The sequence below is a fragment of the Helianthus annuus genome, chromosome 14 (assembly GCF_002127325.2).
Source record: "Helianthus annuus cultivar XRQ/B chromosome 14, HanXRQr2.0-SUNRISE, whole genome shotgun sequence".
Classification (NCBI taxonomy): domain Eukaryota; kingdom Viridiplantae; phylum Streptophyta; class Magnoliopsida; order Asterales; family Asteraceae; genus Helianthus; species Helianthus annuus.
Window position 1 is genome coordinate 151,066,688 of NC_035446.2, and position 15,787 is coordinate 151,082,474.

The 15,787-nt window shown below is 33.9% G+C and overlaps 3 protein-coding genes across 7 annotated transcripts; 1 reads left to right on the forward strand and 2 right to left on the reverse strand.

The window, feature by feature from the left end:
- Nucleotides 1-600: 600 nt before the first annotated feature.
- LOC110904108 lies at nucleotides 601-7,260 on the reverse strand. Of its 4 annotated transcripts, none has more exons than XM_022149930.2 (15): nucleotides 7,132-7,257; nucleotides 5,389-5,507; nucleotides 4,280-4,516; nucleotides 3,897-4,115; nucleotides 3,515-3,781; nucleotides 3,298-3,444; nucleotides 2,965-3,225; nucleotides 2,821-2,892; nucleotides 2,648-2,752; nucleotides 2,106-2,545; nucleotides 1,832-2,005; nucleotides 1,541-1,709; nucleotides 1,375-1,461; nucleotides 1,169-1,284; nucleotides 601-816 (listed from the first exon to the last, which is right to left on the reverse strand). In XM_022149930.2, the coding sequence occupies exons 3-14, from the start codon at nucleotides 4,499-4,501 to the stop codon at nucleotides 1,171-1,173; spliced, it is 2,277 nt and encodes a 758-aa protein (XP_022005622.1). In that variant the 5' UTR covers nucleotides 4,502-4,516; nucleotides 5,389-5,507; nucleotides 7,132-7,257; the 3' UTR covers nucleotides 601-816; nucleotides 1,169-1,170. The 4 variants fall into 4 exon arrangements, with proteins under 4 accessions (XP_022005622.1, XP_022005621.1, XP_022005623.1 ...); XM_022149929.2 differs by having other exon boundaries at nucleotides 5,389-5,803; XM_022149931.2 differs by lacking the exon at nucleotides 5,389-5,507 and having other exon boundaries at nucleotides 7,132-7,260.
- Nucleotides 7,261-7,797: 537 nt separating this feature from the next.
- On the reverse strand, nucleotides 7,798-11,260 carry LOC110907518. The gene is made up of 3 exons (XM_022152490.1): nucleotides 8,917-11,260; nucleotides 7,921-8,837; nucleotides 7,798-7,809 (listed from the first exon to the last, which is right to left on the reverse strand). Exons 1-3 carry the CDS (start codon nucleotides 11,258-11,260, stop codon nucleotides 7,798-7,800), a joined length of 3,273 nt encoding a protein of 1,090 aa, XP_022008182.1.
- Nucleotides 11,261-11,627: 367 nt separating this feature from the next.
- On the forward strand, nucleotides 11,628-13,716 carry LOC110904110 (ABC transporter G family member 35). 2 transcript variants are annotated; one of them, XR_004879639.1, is made up of 7 exons: nucleotides 11,628-11,954; nucleotides 12,183-12,265; nucleotides 12,335-12,579; nucleotides 12,664-12,794; nucleotides 12,876-12,939; nucleotides 13,045-13,152; nucleotides 13,289-13,716. XR_004879639.1 is itself a non-coding variant. In XM_022149934.2 (6 exons), the coding sequence occupies exons 3-6, from the start codon at nucleotides 12,336-12,338 to the stop codon at nucleotides 13,376-13,378; spliced, it is 573 nt and encodes a 190-aa protein (XP_022005626.1). In that variant the 5' UTR covers nucleotides 11,628-11,954; nucleotides 12,183-12,265; nucleotide 12,335; the 3' UTR covers nucleotides 13,379-13,716. The 2 variants fall into 2 exon arrangements, 1 of the variants encoding a protein (XP_022005626.1); XM_022149934.2 differs by lacking the exon at nucleotides 12,876-12,939.
- The last annotated feature ends 2,071 nt before the right edge of the window (nucleotides 13,717-15,787 follow it).

Below are 15,787 nucleotides of genomic sequence, written 5' to 3' on the forward strand. Positions count from 1 at the left end.
ATTTAAACGTACATAAATGGCGGTTAATTTGGGCGGGTAACTGCCATTGCAGTTTAACTTGATTACCTAACCCGCTTATCATCCTAAAACCGCTTATTATCTAATCTAATAAGAGATCATCCTAATTATAAGTTATACATACATACATATCCGAATCATGACTCACTAGTACAAAAAGAGACATCTAATATGACAGTTTTTCAATCAAATATGACGGTATATTAATCGTCTTAAAAGACACCGTCATTTTTGGTCATTACCGTCATATTTTGGTATTAAAACCTTTTAAGACGTTTCAATAGACCGTCATATTTGATATGTTTTAAGGTTCCATATTAAAGCCTAATATGACGTTTGTGTTTGTTAACCGTCATATTTAATATATATAAAGGGTCATATTAAAACCTAATAAGACGGTTTGTGGTGTGTTAATAAGACGGTTTCGGTGTATTGACCGTCATATTTATAAAGCAATATATTAAAGCCTAATAAGACGGTTTGTGGTGGAGCTAATAGCCGGTTGGTTAGGTGGTGCATCCATATATTTCACCCAATTCATGTTGATTCATGAGATTTACAAACAAATATATGAAAAGGATATACCAAACAATGAACCGTTTTATAAATAGCTAAAGAATCCATCTTGACCCATTAGTCTAAAGCATTCAATTTAACAAAGAAAAAACATAAAAAAGACATCGAATCATTCAGTTTTACACCTATGTAAAAAACACTTCAAAAACCTTTGACTTTGTGCAACTTCCTTCATCCACCACAAGCTCTAAGTAAGACCAGCTAACCAGAATTCCTTTGCCACTGATCAAAACAAATAAAATGTCTATTAGCTAACATTTATGATAAAAATAAAACACAATCCCAAAATCTAGAAAATTTTAATGCATAAGTCATGCCAACTATAGTCAACATTAATACAAAGCCATGTGTTGCTCCTAAGAAACCCTAATAATATATGTGTGCCTACGCCCTTGGGGTCAAATAGACGAACGGGTCAAAGTGACTTAACCATCTTTGCAATTAATTCTCAATATAATGAATCAAAAGACTATGTTCCGAGGCTCACTAAAGTGTCCTAAACAAATATTTATAAAAATGTAGAAAAACTGGAAAAAAAAATACTATGAATAGATTCACATACTAATACACTTACCTTCATTGATCCTTCTCATCCTCAACATCACCAAAAGATGATATAAACACCTTTAAAGTACGCTCTACAAATTCATCAATTTCACCTTGACGAACCATTTTAGTTTTATTTGCCAGCTAAAACATAAAGATAGATAAAAGTTAGGTTATAGTTTAATACACATTGTTGTTAAACGTATATAAATAGGAATGTATAAATATACTTACCATATGTTCTCTGTTACGAATCACAAAATCATACATAGCCAACATAACACAATAACCGCACTCCCATCCATTAGGTTGTAGACGACACTAAATAGTTAATTGAGCTTACAATTAGTTAACTAAAATCTAAAAATAAACAAGCTATAGAAAATGAATAAGAACTTACTTTAACCTTAGCCCACGTCATATTTTCTTCTATGGCCTGTTCGAATAATGTTGTAATCTCGTAACATGACAAATCATCATCATCTTTACCTTTACGTGAATCAAATATGTAACCCTTCCAAGTTTTATATACCGGGTGATGTTGAAGTATAATTAGTACCCAGTGTTTCCTGCGTAAAATGGTCTAATTTAAGAAACACTTAATAATAAAAACAAAAACAATATTCTAAAATAACTAAAAGAAGGTTGAAGCTTTAATATAAATGATCTTGATATGAAACAAATTGAATACCCGGCTATGTACGGTGCAATAAACCATTGTTTGTCCTTATGAAAGGAGATGACCTTTTTGATATGGTCAATCACAAAGTCACCATCATCTGAGACAAGTTCACCTTCAATATAACGGGGATGAAAATATGCAGTATTATTTAAACCCTCCCGTTCCCCAGCTGCATATAAATACCTGACATAAAAGTAGAAAGAAATGTGATAAGATTAGTAACCCTCGATTATATTTAAAAAATACTACCATAAATATTTAAATAAAAATTAGCGGAACATACATTGTGAACCAATGCACAAAGCAAACATCCGCCCAACCGTTGACACATAACTGTATAACCGCCTCAAATTCAACCGTCTCTTGAACACGTTCCTCATACATCCCAGTTGGCGAAGTAAAAACCGTAAACAAGGCTTTTTCAGAATGAAGTGCCACTTTTTGTGCTAATCTATATATGTTTTGAGGCCTGGATCTCGCCATTTCTAAAAGTTCTAATACTTTTATTTTTTCTTTTGATACTTTTATTTTTTCTATTGAAGGTTTAGAAGCAGCAACAATCGGTTTAGTATGCTGACAATCACGAATGGGCTCGGTAGATTGATTACCATGAACGATCTTCGTAGGTTGATTAGCAATAACGGGCTTGGTATGTTGATAAGCATGGACAGGCTCAGTAGGTTTACGAAAAGAAACATGCTCGGCTGTTGTATTCTCAGAAAACTGTTTATCAATGAAATACATCAATCAGTAACAATGTTATTAGTAAACAAATATATATAGAAACACAAACCACATATGTATATATATAAATAATGTGATTACCAATTGATTAAAAGTCTCATCATCTTGTAGTGCATAAGAGTATATTTGATACTCGTTTCTTTCATTTGGAATCGCTTGTTGTTGGTCAGCAGGAGTTGCCTCAAACTACAATGGCAAAGCAAAATTTTTTAATATCAAGTAATTAAAAAATAATAATATATATTAAACACAACCTGTGGCCTATAAGGTGTACTCATAAAATGGTGACATGGTTCTACAGTTTGAGAAGAGTCTTTGTTCAAAATCTGTACGTTGTAAAAAGTATTAGTATACCAATAACGAAATCAATATACAAATATTATTCATATAACATATACCTTTATTAATTTAACGGGCCATTGAATAAAACTTCCTTTCGCATCTTTCAAAAGTTCTATTTCCCCATAAATACATGACTCTGGCAAAAGACGAGTTGATCCGCAACCTTCTACAACTCTATCTATTTGAACTTTGACGAAACCATCTATTATTGGGCATCCATGTACAACCCTATCATCTGTAGGATGAACACGGCCAATTGCTACAACCTTAAGAGCACCTTGGTCGTCAAGATGCAGAAGTTCACATTTTTTAATAGACTGTAAAAGATATCTTTTAGTATATATATATATCTAAAATAAATAAATAAACAAACTTTGATGTTATATTACCAAGATTTCTGACGAACTACCGGCTGCAAGGCCCATGCCAGGACTACCAAGGATCTCCCCAGGCGTTGTCTCTACAGCCTCGCTCTTGTTTTTCTTTGTGGAATAAGATCCATCATCCTTCGGTTGTTTTTGTTTTTCTTTTTTATCCTGTTCAAAAAATGTGACGGTTAAAATTTTAATCACTATAAATTTATACAATAATTATATAAATACTTACCAATAATTCAAGTAATCCTGTCAAATCACCATTTGATATAAGGTTTTCTCTAAGTTCATATAGCTTTGTGACCGGATTAAGACGTGCTTTACTTACTGTATTCCTTATAGAGCTAGGATGTTCAATAGCATCTAAATGTGGATAGCTTGAAACAAGTTGATTCCATCTACTTTCAATGTGGGGCTCCAGTCCAACAAAACCACATCTCCCTACACACGCGGGGTTAATGTTTTCTTTTACGCTCTTCTTTGCTTTTTCACTTATTTTCTTCAAAAAATATTATAATAAGTGTTAGTAAGAATAATAATAATAATAATAATAATAATAATAATAATAATAATAATAATAATAATAACAAATAAATAAATAAATCACAAATTACCTTCCACTCTTCGGTATCAACACTTGCAACGAAAGACTTCCATGGTTCCCCGTCTAGATAATCGTAATCTTCAAAGGGAGTTTCGCCTTTCTCTTTATTGGAAGATTCTTCTTTATAAATATATTTTTTTCTAAGTTCGTAACGAAACTGCCTCATTATCTTCTTCCCCTTTTCTAAAGTTTTTTTTTTCCCGAGGTCGTTAGGAATATCCCAAATTTGCTACATATTAAAATTAACAATCAAACATTAGCAAGAACCATCATAGTGAGTCCAGCAAGCAATTAATGGCTATAAGCCCGGTAGTGTTAATAAATCCATTAAAAACATTAGCAAGAACCATCATGGGAATCCCATTAGCTAAAAGAAAAAGGAAGAAACAATACCTTAGCGTATTCCCAAATATCTTCGTATTTTTTAGGGTTTACTTTTCTGGCACGTTTATCGTACGGGATCTTTCGTTTACATTCGACACCAATCCAAGACATAAAGTTCCCTGCATTCTTACCGATCGCTATACCCTTCTCATTGAAATCAACTTTAGATTGATCCGGATTTGAAAGCTTCTTTTTGCATTTAGAAACTCCCCTCTTTTTCTTTTCCGACATTTTTTAACTTGATTTCTAAAAAAAACATAATATGGAAAGTGAAGTGTTGCGTGTAGCAAAGAGACAAGTAGAGGTCTAGTTTCAACTACGCGACATTCCGGAGTTTGTATGCAATTCTAATATGTTGACTATAGTTTATATTCTGTAGTTCATTAGGCCAATTTTGATACCATTACAAAATTCAATAATTAGACTGTTAGAAAGCTGGAAGTTGGAACCACTCTTTGAAGCACCATATTGACTCCTAACAGTTACACTACAAGTGGAACACTATTTCATTATGTAATGGAACTGCTGGGGGTCAAGATCGTGTTTCAAAGAGTAGTTCTAGCTCTCTTAACACCAAGGTTTAAAAAAACGGAAACAAGTTTCGAGGCGTTTTCCCTTCGCCTCACGAGGCGTAAGTATCGAGGCGAAACAAGGCGTAAGGTCGAGGCGGTATTAATATATAAATATAAAATTATATACATTATAAAAAATTAAATACTTAACATCAAAAAAGGAGTTTTCCCATCAATTTCATTAGATTCAGTAGTTTAAAACATAAACAGCAGCCATAACTTAATCATTAACAGCAGCCATAACATTAACAGCAGAAAAAACAAACATTAATAGCACGAAAAAAACATTAACAGCAGCCATAACATTTACAGCAGAAAAAAAAAACATTAACAGTAGCAATATTTATTCATGATCGATTAAACAAAGCATTGAGAATGAATTAACAATAATCATCAATTAACAATCATCAAAACCGGCCATAACAGGATCAAATAACAGCAGCAAGTATCATTAAAATCAGCGATAACAGAATCAATTAACAATCATCATCAATTATTAAGAAACAAAATAGTTCAAGATTAAACAAAGCATTAAAGAAAACTTACCTGTGTTGAAGATTGAAGAAGAATCACGATTTCAAGATTGAAGATGGGATCACGATTTCAAGATTGCAGATGGGTTTTTGTGTATTTGGGATCACGATTTCAAGATTAACCCTATAAAGCTATTTAAGAAACAACAAAAAGTCGCGCTAGTTTATTATTGCCGCCAATAAGTTTACCGCCTACATGTAGACTAAAAATAGTTCCGCCTCGACACGAATCGTGCGCTCACCCCACTGAGGCGTACGTATAGTATCTGACCCTGAGGCGCCGCCTCATATATGTTTTTCCTCTGTTCCGCCTCGAGGCGCGCCTCAGTACGGATGCCTCGGCCGTTTTTTAAACCATGGCTTAACACTTTAACAATCTAACTAGTAACTATGGGATTCTGTTGCGCTATCAAACCTGGCACAATGGGCTACAGAATATAATTAACATATCAGAAACTTTTGTTATGGGAATAAGCTCTCTCATCTTAAATATGTCTGCAGCTGTTTTTCTATGTGGTACTGTTTCTGCCCAATAATTATGATATATAAGGCTTTTTTATGGCCACTAAGTAGTAACTTGACTATGTGTATTTTTCTAGCTCGTGACATTTGGTATATTGGCTTTCAACTTTCAAATAATGCACTAAAGTATAAATTTTGAGTGTGTGGCACTGATAAACTGAAAGAAAGGGGTTTGATCTTTGATGATTTTTCAAGGGTAGATCAGTTCGTTTTAAAAACAGTTATTCAAGGTTAAGGAAAAGAGTTGTAAAGACTTTATGCTTAAAGACTTGTCTAAGACTATGGGGTATGGGGCGGGGGTTGGGGCGGGGGTTGGGTTTGGTACAAACGCCCACGTAACCACCCCGGGTGGGCATGGGTTTGGGCGGGGGTTTCAGCCCGGGCATTGGGCAGGGCTACCCACATGACATGGCGGAACCTCACTGGCAAGAGCATTAGCCCTTTGAAATTGACTTTTTTTTTCACGCCGCCCAACCCACGCCCCACCATACCCCTTTGAAATTGACTTTTGGTTTTGGGTGCCCCATAGTCCACGTGTCGCACCATGCCCCCACCCACGCCCCACCATACCCCTTTGAAATTGGCTTTTGATCTTGGGTGCCCCATAGTCCACGTGTCGCACCATGCCCCCAACCCACGCCCCACCAAACCCCACGGTCTAACAGTCTACTTTAGAGATGACATCAATGGACCAATTGACCACTTCACACTTCAAGGTAACACTTATGATAATACTTTTTTTAATTTATTATTTAATGAAATCACTAATTTAAGTAGTTTTGTACATGTATCGAAACCAAGATGGCAAAAAGTCAAAAGATCTTTTGTCTGCAAGTAATATAATAGATTGGTTGTGAAAAAACAAACTCGTGCCTTATTATAGAAATTGATAACTTAGGAAGTTGAGGATCTGCTTTCTTAAAAAGCAATTTGAGAATCACACTAAGTTTCATTGTTTTAATAATGAATATTTTGATTGAAAATTATATTGTGTAATACCCAAAATAAAACTGAAAGAAAGGGTGCCAGTAAACCCTCGTTTGTCCACTAAGTTTGAGAATCACACTAAGTTTCATTGTTTTAATAATGAATAGTTTGTCCACTTCAAGACTTTATGAATACATGATCAGTGGTGCCAGTAAACCCTCGTTTGTTAAACAGCAACGCAAATCACACACATTGTGACACGAACAACAATAAACCCTAGGTATTAAGAAAAGTATGAAGATCTTACCTGATAACCAGATCGAGAAACAATGGGGGGGGGGGGGGATGCGAATGAAGTAATGGTGGGAAGATGGAGGATTTTGGGGGTTTTGATTTGGGGAATAAGAAATTGGGCGGGATTTGCAACTTTTGAGGGTTTTTGTTTTCTTCCCTCCAAATTACCATTCTTTAGATAAAATGATGAACATTAGGTATGGAATATGATTATTAACTTTGGAATAAAATTATGAACAATAGGTATGGAACATGGTTTTTGACACGTAATTGGTTAAGACCCATTTTCTTTTTTAAGTGAATATTTTTCATAACTAAAAGTTACAAACTAATACTTCACTATAGCAAAATGTTCATTTTTATCCGATGAATATTAACTATAGTTGTTTCGAATAGCTTTTAGGTGTATTTTACCCAAAAAAAATAGTGCATCATTCTAAAAGGCTTATTATAAAAACAATGTATTAAGTAAATACATAAGTATGAAAATTTAAGTAAATGCATAAGTACGAAAATTTAAGTAAATACGTAAGTATGAAAATAATATTATAAGTTCATAAATTCATCAAAGAAAAACATAGTTGTAGACTAAAAACATGGAATATAACTGGTTTATATACAAACATCTCTTCTTTGTGCTCATATCGTAAGTTCTTTGTGCTCATATCGTAAGTGTTCATCATTGTTTACCCTGTAAAAAAAAAAAAAAAAAAAAACTTTTGTTATAACTTTAGTTTAGTTTAATTATTTATATAGATAGAATATGTGTGTGTGTGTGTATATATATATATATATATCAAACCTTTGACTTCTTGGTTTGGGTTGGTTTTTCTATAGATATCCCGTCGTCGTGGTCAGATCGTCGTAAGTATGAGGTGCCAACGGTGATATAGTCATTACCCTGTTGAATACCGACAGAAAATGGTGGTAATTCGTCAAACTGGTTGTATTCTTCCTCGTCGTCAACATCATCAACACCAAGAATACGTCGCTTACCTTGCAATACTATATGGTATCTTGGATTGCATGGGTCTTTGACAAAAAATACTTGTGTGGCTTGAGTTGCGAGAATGAATGGTTCTGATTTATACCCATCCGTTGTAAGGTCGACAAGTGTAAAACCATGTTCGTCAACTTTAACACCTGTGCGATTATTGACCCACTTACATCTAAACAAAGGTATTGTGAATGAATCATACGATAACTCCCAAATTTCTTGTATGACACCGTAATATGATTCTTTGGCGATTATCATTTTGTCACCCTTTGTACTTGAGGCTATTTGTGTGACTCCGCTATTTTGCGTTGCACTTTTATCATCTTGTTTTTTAGTGTAAAATGTATAACCGTTAATATCATACCCTTGGTAAGATATTACTCTAAAATCTGGCCCCATCCCCAATTTCTCCACAGTTTTATCAACATTTGGTTCACCATAAATTTCCTCCACCTTTTTCTTCAACCAATCACAAAACCCCTCGTTATGTTGTTTGGTATACCAATTATCTGACTTGCGCAAGTGTGTTGACCGTAGTATACTCTTGTGTTCATTGATATACGGAGCAATACATGTCATGTGTTGTAAAACTGTAAAATGAGCAATTTTTATCTCATCAGATGGTGGGGTGATTAATCTCTTACCAACTCCTCCAACGCCTGCAAGTCGACCTGAATGACGTGATTTAGGAACACCAATACTTTTAACGCCTTCTAAATACCCTGTAAATAAATCAAGTATTACAATGTCATTTATGATTAACAAAACTTAATTATTTTATAAATGTTGTGATATCAATACCTGTGCAGAACTCAGTCGCCTCTTCGGATGTATACCCTTGAACAATGCTACCTTCTGGTCGATTAGTGTTTCTCACATAACCTTTTAACACACCCATGTATCTTTCAAAGGGATACATGTATCGTAGGAATACAGGACCACAAGACTTTATCTCTTTTACGACATGAGATACTAGATGAACCATTATATCAAAAAAGGACGGTGGAAAGTACATCTCTAGTTCACAAAGGGTAATATAAATATCCTTCTCCCAACTATCCAACATTTCGGGATCAATAACCTTTGAATGAATCATGTTAAAAAACAAACAAAGTTTTGTGATTGTATGTCGGACTTCCTTAGGTAACAACCCGCGAATTGCAATAGGAATCATATGTGTCATCAAAACATGGCAATCATGAGACTTCATACCGAGCAATTTACATTCTTTCATCGACACCAGCCTTTTAATATTTGCTGAATAACTAGATGGAACTTTAATATCGTGTAAACATTGACAAAACTTCCTTTTTTCTTCACGTGACATGGTATAACATGCCGGTGGGAGATAAATACTCTTAGCTCTCTCAACAGGGGCAAGGTCTTTACGTATTCCCATTTCTTCCATGTCTTTACGAACATTAATCCCATCTTTAGTTTTTCCAGGAATGTTTAGCAATAGGCCCAACAAACTATCGCACACATTTTTCTCAATATGCATAACATCTAGGCAATGTCGAACTTCCAAACTTTTCCAATAAGGCAAATCCCAAAAAATTGACCTCTTTTTCCAATTGTCTCTGGTCTCGGTACGAGATCTTTTTCCTAGAACGGTATTCATATTTTCTACCCGTGAAAATGCATCAAAAACTTTCCTAGCCCTTTGGAGCTCCTCATTTCCATCAAATTCTTCTGTGAGTCTTCGATAATGGTGATCTCGTGGAAGAAATCGTCGATGTCCCATATACACAGTTTTTTTGCAATGTTTTAATCTTATAGAGCTTGTTTCATTTTCACACACAGGACAAGCTAGTTTACCTTTTGTGCTATATCCTGACAAATTGGCGTATGCTGGGAAATCACTTATGGTGCAAAAAATCATGGCGCGTAACTTAAAGTTCGTCTTTTCATAAGCATCGTACATGTCTACACCTGAGCTCCATAGGGTTTTAAGGTCATCAATCAAAGGAGACAAATAAACATCAATGTCATTACCAGGTTGTTTTGGACCCTGAATTAACAATGACATCATTATGTATTTTCTTTTCATGCATAGCCATGGAGGAAGGTTGTAGATGCATAAAAGAACCGGCCAAGTACTATGACGACTACTCATGTTTCCGAAAGGATTGATACCGTCTGAACTAAGACCAAATCGTATATTTCTAACCTCGTTTCCAAAATCGGGATAATCGTAATCAAAGTTTCTCCACTGAGGTGAATCCGCCACATGTCTTAACTTTCCATCATCCTTACGCTCTTCGGAATGCCAACGCAACAACTTTGACTCTTTAGGATTAGCAAATAAACGCTTTAATCTCGGTATAATAGGGAAATACCATAATAATTTAGCTGGAGGCCCGTTTTTCGTCACATCGTCGTCATAATCATTAGTTTCATTTTTACGTTTGTACCTCGATTCACCGCATGTAACACACGTATGAGCTTTCTCGTACTGATTTCTATACAACATACAATCATTGGGACATGCATGTATTCTTTCCACCTCTAATTCCATTGGACAAATCAATTTCTTAGCTTGGTACACAGATATGGGTAGCTCGTTGTCTATGGGTAGCATATCGTGCAATAACTCCAATAGACATGTAAAACTCTTATCGCTCCAATTGTAGTTTGTCTTTAAGTTAAAGAGTTTTAACACAGCGCTAAGCTTAGAAAATTTTGTACAACCAACATATAACGGTTTTTCTTCGTCGGCAAATAATTGTTGTAGTTTTTCTAGATCATTGTCATCAGCATTAGCTTCCAAATCATTGCGCATGTCATTTAAATTATCGTTGACCTCGTTTAAATTATCACTGTCATCTCTAATATGCGAAGCGTTGTTCTCATCATTATAATTAGAGCCTAAATTTATTGAGGTTGTGCTACGATTAGGAAATGACTCCCCGTGTTTTGACCAACAAGTATAATTAAACATAAATCCATTTCTCAACAAATGATACTCGATGTCTCGTATATCTTTGAAGTCGGTAAAATTTTTACATTCCATACAAGGACATGGAACAAGTTCGTTTCCTTTTTTCACACGATCCTCTTGAGCAATCTTAAGAAAAAGTTTCATGTTGGTCACAAATCTTGGGTCAGTACGCCTAATTTCATACATCCAATAGTTACGATCCATCTGAAATGCATAACGAAAATTAATATACAAGTTTTGTCCTTTATGTTTGTATTAAAGAGTATTTTAGTCTTTTTATTTATTTAGTTAGTATTATAATAAAAAAATCAAAATTAAAAAGTTAATTATATTATAACACATTTATTTTATATTTAAAAGGTTATAACACATCTATATCTATATACTATATATAGCATTTGAGATGTACAAGATTGTAATTTTATTTCGCGTATAAATTTTGAAGCATTATGTACAATTGAGAGAAGCCATTTTAAAGGGGCTAAACTTGCACCTTTTTTAAAATTTGAAGAGACCTTAAGGGTGTTTTAGGGATTTTAGAATAACCCTATCATTAACCAACTCCTCAGGCAAAATGAATCGTTTCTTTTTCTCACGCCCCTCTATGTCTTTGTTATCATCCCAAAACGCAAACCCTGTGTTTTTTGTAGCGAGCAACAACGTGAATCGGGAGAACACAAAAGACGAAAACCGTTTTGCACTGCCGCTCAATTACCTCAGGTATTTGGTTCATAGATCCACCAATAATTTCACAATTTTTCAATGATTTCATTCAATATGTTCAACTAAATCATTTTCAATTTTTGTGTATCCGATTTGAATTACAACATCATTCGTGTCCGTACGTCGGCGAAGCAATTAGAAACCCTAGCTGGTGTCACGTATCACCAGCATCAAAGTAAGAGGAATTCATTATCATATGTTCATGTATTTTCATATTATGAGGTTAATTGTGTGGTTTATTGATTTATAGACCTGTGTTTTAGCTTCTGGAGTTGTAATTGTTTTAAGTTTTTGGAGTTTTAATTGTTGCTTACTCAATTGCAGAGTAGAATTATCTGCAATGTTGTTTTGGTTTTCAGTTTATGGAAATTTGGAACATAAATTTGTATTATGCTTTTGTTAGGTTTAGAAGGCATATGTTGTGTGCTGGAAGAAAGCTAAGCTTCACATTCTTAAAGTTATATCTGGAATTATCAGACCAGCAAGGTATGTGTATATCTTATTAACTAGATGATATTGTAGTGCAAAGTTATTAACTAGATGATATTTATACAGGATGACACTTTTGTTGGGGCCACCATCTTCTGGTAAGACAACACTTCTGTTGGCTTTGGCGGGAAGATTCGATCCGAGCTTAAGAGTTGAAGGGGAGATAAGTTACAACGGTCATAAACTCAATGAGTTTGAGCCTCGAAGGACAGCGACTTACATCAGTCAGAACGATATTCATGCTAGAGAAATGACTGTTAAGGAGACCCTTGATTTCTCGGCAAAATGCCAAGGCGTTGGATCTCGTTTAGGTAACTTAATTAGCCTCCATATAACATCGGTTTGTTTGTAAAAAATATACGATTAATGACTATAATATAAACGATGAAATACAGAAATGTTAACCGAGCTTGCGAGAAGAGAAAAGGAAGCAGGGATTATTCCAGAAGCTGAAGTTGGCCTTTTCATGAAGGCGACCGCCATTGAAGGAGATGAAAGCAGTTTGATTACTTACTACACTCTAAGAGTAAGTGTGTTGATACTTTTAGACTTTGTATATTTCTCATATTGAAGGCATGGAATATGTCGTACGTTTACACAAAGCAAGTGCTAATGGAAGTTTAGAGGATATTTTAGATCAATCTTCTTCTAATGCTCGTTGTGTTGAAAAAGTAAGTTTAAATAGTTGCTTAGTATTTTAATACATATAATTTGTTTCTAATATTATTCTTTATATAATTTAAAGTTTTAAACTATATATAATTTATTTATATTAGCTATTGGCTGAAGAAGCTGCAAAAGGACTTTCTATATTTGATGAGCTTCATGGCACTTTATCAGCTCAGCAAGGAGAGATTGCGGTTTTTGCTAGAGAGCTTCGAAAGGTTTGCGTTTTTTTTTTTGTTTACATGAGAACTTATATGACATTTTTTTACTTTTTTTTACGTCTTTTTGGCTTACATGAGATCTTTCATTTTTTTAGTTTATGTTAAATGAAATCTTGTTTTTTTTTGTTTGCAGAGGTTTAATGATAGCATCCACCATACGACAAATATATCTGAGTTCATTAACGGTGTATTTGATAAGCTAATGGAAGGAGTGTATAGCTGAAGGTTTAGAAGATGCAACACATCATCAAGCCAGATTTAAGCTGGTTTTCAATTCGCCTGTCATGAGTCCATTTGGCCCACAAAATCAAGCCCAACAAAGGAGAAGTGAAAGAATTCAGGTCCAGCCAAAGAAATTTGATGATTATGTGATGACTGCCATGTCAGCCACAATCTAACAGAATTCGGTTGCACAAGTCTATTTAAAGTAATTATGTATTGATCATGAGGTAGGCAATTTGTTAGCTCTCATGAGTCTATCTTTCCCATCCCCTTCTTAGAATTCTCTTTCCCATCCCGAACTCTCTGTTCTTAATAAAAATCATTCCAATTATCCTTGTTTGTGTGGTGGTTATTCCAGTTTGGTGCTTTCATTGAGAGTCGATGGTTAAACAGTGATGCGTTTTAGGGAAGACTGAGGCCTTTGATTCACATTATCGATGGTTATGCTTTATGCACAGGAATTCACATTATCGATGGTTATGCTTTATGCACAGGAATATTGTTGACAGTTGAGTGTTAAACTGTAATTGATATTTTTTTTAAATTAGTGATTTCATTAAATAATAAATTAAAAAAAGTATTATCATAAGTGTTACCTTTGAAGTGTGACGATCCACGTTGAAGGAAACTAGGATTGAACAACTTGAGTAGGTGTGGTTTTAATGAAGAATGAACTTTAACTTCAATTGATTTGGCTTGAACTTGCTGACGATATGAACTTTAGAACTTGCAATACAATCCTTGATTTGGCTTGAATTGAACTTGCTGAGATGAGAATATGAACTCTAGAATGCAATACAATCTTGTATTCTTATAGAATAAACCATGATAGAATTTTTTTTTTAAATTTTAAAAGTATTATCTTTGTTTTTGTTTAAAGATAAAAGGATTGATATAATTTTTTGTTTAAAGATGCTTATTAAAATGTTAATTAAATATTTAATATATAAAATTGCTTTTGAACCGTCATATTCAAATTGTTTTTAAATTTCATATATAAAATGTTAATGCAATCTTCCATCCGTCATATCAATGTTTTTAAATTGCTTTTGAATAGATTTAGTTTACATAATATATAAATTTTAATAATAAAATGAGAAATATATGATGGTTCATATAATAAGATAGGCTTAATATGACGGTTTAATATATCAAGTGTAATATGACGGTTTAATGGAGATTTCATAAATCCAAATCTCAAATATGACGGTTTCATAATCAAAATAAGACGGTCCAATAAAATAGGTTTAATTCCAAATCTCAAATATGTCGCTTTACATAAAATCGTCTTAAAAGCCTTTTCTAAACCGTCTTATTTGATCTTTTGTGTAAACATAACTAAAGTTTAATATCTAATGTAATATATATATAATTCTAACAAAACTGAAGTTACTAGGGTTCTCTTTGGAAGTTTATGTTGTAAATACTATGTTTGGTTGGTAAATGACTTGCTAAAAATGAATATTTCCATATCATGAGAACTGAAAGGAAAAAAACATACCTGAACTTCTTGCGAATACCCAATGTCAAAGATAGTAAGTTCATCGCTTCTCGGGGATGTATATGCAATCTGTTGAACTCAAGTGTTAAATCACACCCCTTACAATGGTACAACGTATAATAGCAAGACCAAAACAGCTTTTGCTACACCAAAAGCAGCATTCTTATATTCATTGAAAGTCTTAGGTTTCATAACTATATAGAGAAGGAAACTTCTTTAATGAAAATCAATTGTGCACATAACGATTGCTTTTGGAAAAATGTGACTTCACTAAATTATTGAAAACAAACTTCAGTAAATATAATTATTGTACTATACTAGAGTATACAACATGTACTTTTTAGTATAGGACAAGGGAAAATTATAAAGAAAATGCAGTTATAACGCACCTCATCTTGATTAGAAGGATTCCAGCGAACAGCGCTGATACTGTTATATAAGCCACCACGAAATAGAGAAAAGTGCTGCAGCTGTTTCTTCTCATCCTTCCCTTCGTCTATAACGAAAAAAAAAAAAAAAAAACTGTCAAATCCCGCCTGAATTAATAATTGAAATGTAAGTGTGGGCAAACAAATTAAAATGCATCCATGTGATGAATGCTAAACACGTCTTTGAATTTAAGCACATGAAGGCACAGCTATGACAAAAGTTTTAGCATTATACAGAAGAAGATAAAAAAAAATTCATACAATGAAAACAAAGTGATATATGTTCACAGAAATTAATTAAAACATCATTTAAAATCATCGGAGTGCAAAAGGGCTGACATATTAGGCATCCCCAAAGTCACAATGCAAGAGATGAAAGAGCAAGGGGATTTAGCGTGGTTTGGTCTAAGTTGACCTACGTCCACACGCTCCAACTGGTTCTTTTATTTTATTTGGAGGTGATGAAAAATTACAATGCCAT